Below are 5,133 nucleotides of genomic sequence, written 5' to 3'. Positions count from 1 at the left end.
GGCTCTTACATTACAATGAGAAGGGGATATATATAATGTTTCCTATTTACATAGAAAAAAGACGAGGAGAATTAAACCTACTGCTTGGCTCTTACATTACAATGAGAAGGGGATATATATGATCTATCTATGATAGTTCAATTATATATACCATTTATATTAATGATTACAGAAAAAATGCATTGACTTAATTTGTTAAACAAAATGAAATTCCCTTCCACCATCCAAGTCTTCAAGGGAAAGGATTAATGGAACCCCCCTCACCCCCATTTTCAATATCAATTTGGGAATTAAGATGGTAATGTTATACAGACTACAATCCTTAGAGCGGATCGAGCTCTTGTCTTTCTTACTTGTTGCATCTACCTAGCTAGTTCACTCAGCTATGTTAACATGGTTACTCTATACCTAGACAAAAAAGGTAATTAATTAATTTGTAAAAAAATAACTGAAAATAAAAATAAAAATAAATTAATTTTAAGGGAGAAACGACAAGAAAAGGAAAAAAAGGGAAGTGGGGTTGAGAGAGAGAGAGGGTCCACCCCCTCCCACCTGGTACAGGCGGGTGGGTAAAGCCACATGTTTGGAGTAAATGCTAGAGGAGGATGAAACACAAAGGATGCAATTATGGAGAGTGGGCAGGCAAGGCCCAGTACAATAGTCCTAATTGTCTCCTCCAGTCACAATCACTGTCGCATTGATGTCTTCATGCCTCATCATATCACATAGATTGATGCCCACCATCCCCACTACATGCAAACCTTGGGATGATGTCTCGTGTCTGTGTTATTTAGGTTTAGCTAGGGTGGTTGCTGCATTGAAATCAATAAGGTAAGCATCCATCCATTTAGGAATAGGATGATCTGTGCCTTGCCCCTGTGCTTTTAAATTCTTACCACAGCATGATTCTGGTGTTTGATTTGATCCATGATACAAAACTGTACCTTCATGTTAGGGCCCATTTGCTTAATTTCAACGGCTTTCTTTTGGTAGAGGACATGGACCCTCTTAGCTTATTGTTGGTAACACATTGCCGGTTTCACTGAACTTTGGCTCTCGATCTCCACTACTATTAATTTTCTTGGTGCATGCAAATACTATATATGCCGAGCTGTAACTCTGTAACTTATATTTTATTGAAAATTGTTGAATCCATTGCTCACTATTGTTGAATCATCCAGTTAACTGGTTCAAAACTGTGATCTTATATAAACCTGCTGTTTTCTAATTTGGCTTTACTTTCTCTATTTATTGTAATGCTAATTTCTATTTGTATTTTTATTAATTTTCTATTTTAAATGCATTCCAATTTCCAATATGAGTTACGGTCATTGGTTCAGTTCAAGTGTTCAACTTCAACCCAGCTGCGTTGAACTATCAACCCCTTTTAGGGCTCCATGAAACTCTGGGGTTCTACGAGCAGTCTAGAATTAAAACAACATACAGAATAACACCAGGAGACAGATGATGATATATACACACATCGCCTTCTTAATTCTGATTATTTCACAGAGAGCAACGCTAAGGGCTTGATTTAATCCACATGCTACATGACGGGGCTGCCAAACCACGACGATGAACTGTACAAATATAAATTTGTGGGTCCTTCATTGTCCCATGAGGTCTCATAAACTAGCCAAGGAGGACATTGATGACACCATTCCAACAAATTTCCAACTACAGCAGAGCAGATTATCCTCCCAAATATATATCTCATGACAGAGATCTAGAGAGAGAGAGAGATTTTACAGTTCTAATCCGAATGATTTCTCAAATCCATACCAGAAAATTAACAGAGTCTGAACAAGTGCCAGAGTGATGTGGCAGAGAGACATACATTATTATTTGGCCTCCATTCTGTAAGGTTCCCAATGGGGAGTTTTCTTACTGAAGAACCTGCCCACCACCCTTGAATCTAATAGTTCAATTGTTTTTTCCGATTTGATGCACCTGGGCGTCTTGTATTGATTTACTGAGGACCCCTGAGAAACACAGAAATCCATGAGTGCGTCAAATGTCCCATGTTGCACCACCCTTATCTCCAATGGCCCAATTGACTTGTCTTTGCTTCTGCATCTCCTATACACGGAATCAAGTGACTGTTCCACTGTAGAGCAGCATTCCTCCATTATGCTCGGATTCAGCTCAGCTGCCTGCTGCTGCTGCTGGTTGCCGTTCCCCTTCATCTTCAGCTCCCAAAACAGCACATAGTGGCCGGGGATGGAACATGTGTCGGCGTAGCTTGTGTACTCGGTGAGAAGGAAGCCCAATGGTTCAAGAAGGAGCTTTGCTTGTGTTACGGCCTTCAGGAGGTCCTCTTCATTCGATTTGTCTGTGTCAATGCTCAAAACAACGTTGAGACGATGTACAAACCGGAACTGTGGGGCATTGTTGTGGAACCCTGTTACCTTTAGAATATCTCCCACTCTGTATCTGTAAAGGCCTGAACAGCAGAGGAACAGAATACACACATAACACCATATATATATATATGAATATCCAATTAATTAAACAAGGACTAATTAACTATGGTATATATGGGTCAGATTGTTTTGATTTAACAGCACTGTAAATGGTATTATTGCGTCCATTTCAAGGATATGAATTTGCATCGAAACGTGATTGGAGCTTGATACAAGAACAAAAAGGAAAAAAAAAAAAAACATGGGACATGCATGTGGGTCAGACATGAAGAAGATAATCTCACCAGTAAAAGTGGTGACCACAAGTTCATAATAGTGACCGGGCTTCACTTGTACAAGATCAACGGCCTCCTCCTCCTCCTCCTCCTCCTCCTCCTCCTCCTCTTCTTCTTCTTCTTCTTCTTCTTCTTCGTCCTCCCTTCTTAAGCCATTCCGATCTGAACCCCCGCCGTTGCATTGGATTCCTTGTGTCACTGCAGCTTGATCGTGGTTTCTCTCTACAGGAAGAAACTCAAAGTAGGCCATGTTAGGGAGGAGGGTGTAGGAGACATCCGATGGTTCACTCAGAGGCTTGAGATTGATCCCAAAGTAGCACTCTGATGAAGCGTACATAGTTGAAACAAGAGGCAGGCCCCCACTGTAGAAATCAAGCGTTGGGATATACTGCGCCATGGACCCTGTAACTATAACGTCCACGTACTTTGTTCTAGGCCACAACCTCTTAATTATCCCTTCCCATGATTTCCCATTCCCAGTACATTCGGATTCAATCAGATGAGCCAGTTCTGAATTGGGTTGCCTTAGAATGTCAGAAACAGCATTTCTGCAACCTGGGTCTGTAATCCAATCACTCACATGACCCATCCTGATGTTTGAACATAGCTCCTGCCAATAATCCTCCAAGAATTTGATAGCTCGTAACAATGCTGATGCAAAAACTGCGCCCACCCGAAGGACCTCATCTCTCTGAATCAGACCGCATAATAATTGGCAGTACATGCTTTGTCTGCAATCCGAACACAGGATGGTTTCATCCGGGCTGGTGTAGACATTGAACCTGTTGAAAGGGCGGTTTCTGAAGTTACTGCTTTTGTAGTAGCTGGTTAGTACTGGCCTTGCCATCAAACCAGAGGGAGTTCTGATTTCTGGTTTGATAAACAGGAGGTACATCCCTTTTCCTTGGTCCAGGCCATCTACATACCTGAAATTGAAACTAATGCATGAGCATCATATTCATAACCAGAATTAAACAAGAAAGATAATACAGAGAAGAGCTTCGGTAAAACCCGGCTTTTACTGTAATCCTGTAATATACATACATATTCATGATTCAGATTAAAGCAATGAAAAAAGAAATTATATAAGAGAGGAAGCTCACTGGTTCATGACAGGCACCAGCAGGTTATATAAGAAGGTCTTCCTATCCAAGTCTTGGGCAGTAGACGGCATAATCTTTGGTTGTCCTCCCGAAGTTCCAGAGCTGCACGTACAAGAGACAAGTTTTATATGAAATTCTGGAAAATTAAGAATTGGGTCTTAAAATTTATCAGAAATATGCCATGCCTTGTGAGGAGTTCTGTTATTTGTTGTGATGAAATGATCCTTGATGCCTCCCCGTTAGCTATTCGCTCAATATAGGGCTTGATGTCCTCGTAAGTTACAATGGGGACTTTGTTCTTGAATTGCTCCTTATCAAAGCAGCCTCCGAGAAAGCTCTTTAGATACTCTGTATCTGCATTTTGAGTTAGTATCTCCTCCAGTATCTGCTGTTGCACTTCATTCGCATTTGTTGTTAGGTCCTCCACAAGCTTCAAGCTGCCTTCTCCATCATTAGGATCACAGTGGAGTAACATCCTCAATAATCAACAAAACCAGAACTCAAATTCAAAGCTCGACCCAGTAAATAATATCATCAATTGTCCCTTAACCCACAAAGTGAAAAAGAAAACACTGTCAACGACCATAAATCCTAGGAGTGGCGGCCTTGGCCTCCTAAACTAAATAGAAAGCAGCCTTATCAGCTAAAGCAAAAAAAAAAATGGTGCTTAAAGGACAGAGAGAGAGAGAGAGAGAGACAGAGAGACAGAGAGAGAGAGAATGACATAAGCCACCACCCAAGTACACTGCCCCTCTTATTAGGCTTACCCTCGTATTTAAATCTCTCTCTTTCTCTCTCTCCCAATCAAGTTTCTGTTTCTCGGTAGCTGCTGACAGGAGTGGTGGAGGGATTTTGGAAATTGCTGCTTTTTAGAAAACAATAATATTGATTAAAAAACACAAGGAAATGTAGGGGAAGTAGAGTCTATAATATTAATGGTCCTACACACGTGGACCTGTCTGTTAGGGCTCTGATCAGATGCTTCCATCGTGGGTCAAATTCTATATATATATAGAAATTTTACTTTCCAAGCTAGCTAGGAATACTTCAATTATAATGACATAAATAAACAGTTAAAAACTGATTGAGTAGTATCTTAGAATAAAGACTATGAAAAGTAGTTAAAAAGTAAGATGGATCAGCTTAGGCGGCAACTTATATTTTCAGCAATAAATGCTAGTGTCATACTGATACATCTAACACTAGGCAAATGGGATGGGGAAGATAAACAAATGTATACAATTAATTAAAGATGAAACTCAAGTACCAATGACTGTAGGACACTGCAATTAATCAAATTAATTGGAAATCATGGAGAAACTTCCCTGCAGC

General features: G+C 40.3%; 1 protein-coding gene across 1 annotated transcript; it reads right to left on the bottom strand.

Annotated features, from left to right (window-relative positions):
* Positions 1 to 1,465: 1,465 nt before the first annotated feature.
* LOC148862293 (indole-3-acetic acid-amido synthetase GH3.17-like) lies at positions 1,466 to 4,553 on the bottom strand. The gene is made up of 4 exons (XM_088975202.1): positions 3,987 to 4,553; positions 3,802 to 3,903; positions 2,708 to 3,624; positions 1,466 to 2,443 (listed from the first exon to the last, which is right to left on the bottom strand). Exons 1-4 carry the CDS (start codon positions 4,274 to 4,276, stop codon positions 1,842 to 1,844), a joined length of 1,911 nt encoding a protein of 636 aa, XP_088831328.1. The 5' UTR covers positions 4,277 to 4,553; the 3' UTR covers positions 1,466 to 1,841.
* Positions 4,554 to 5,133: the final 580 nt, after the last annotated feature.

This window comes from Nelumbo lutea, chromosome 3 (assembly GCF_056320005.1).
Source record: "Nelumbo lutea isolate HS-2025 chromosome 3, American lotus-T2T, whole genome shotgun sequence".
Classification (NCBI taxonomy): Eukaryota; Viridiplantae; Streptophyta; class Magnoliopsida; order Proteales; family Nelumbonaceae; genus Nelumbo; species Nelumbo lutea.
Note: the sequence above shows the minus strand (reverse complement) of the source record. Positions and strands in the feature narration are given on the sequence as shown.

Bases quoted from the DNA above. Each gene is read 5' to 3' on its own strand.
- LOC148862293 (XM_088975202.1), bottom strand. From the start codon at position 4,276: ATGTTACTCCACTGTGATCCTAATGATGGAGAAGGCAGCTTGAAGCTT. The intron at 3,904-3,986 runs GCATGGCATATT...TTGTACGTGCAG, and splicing joins ATAACAGAACTCCTCACAAG to CTCTGGAACTTCGGGAGGAC. The intron at 2,444-2,707 runs GTGAGATTATCT...TCTGCTGTTCAG, and splicing joins TGTGGTCACCACTTTTACTG to GCCTTTACAGATACAGAGTG.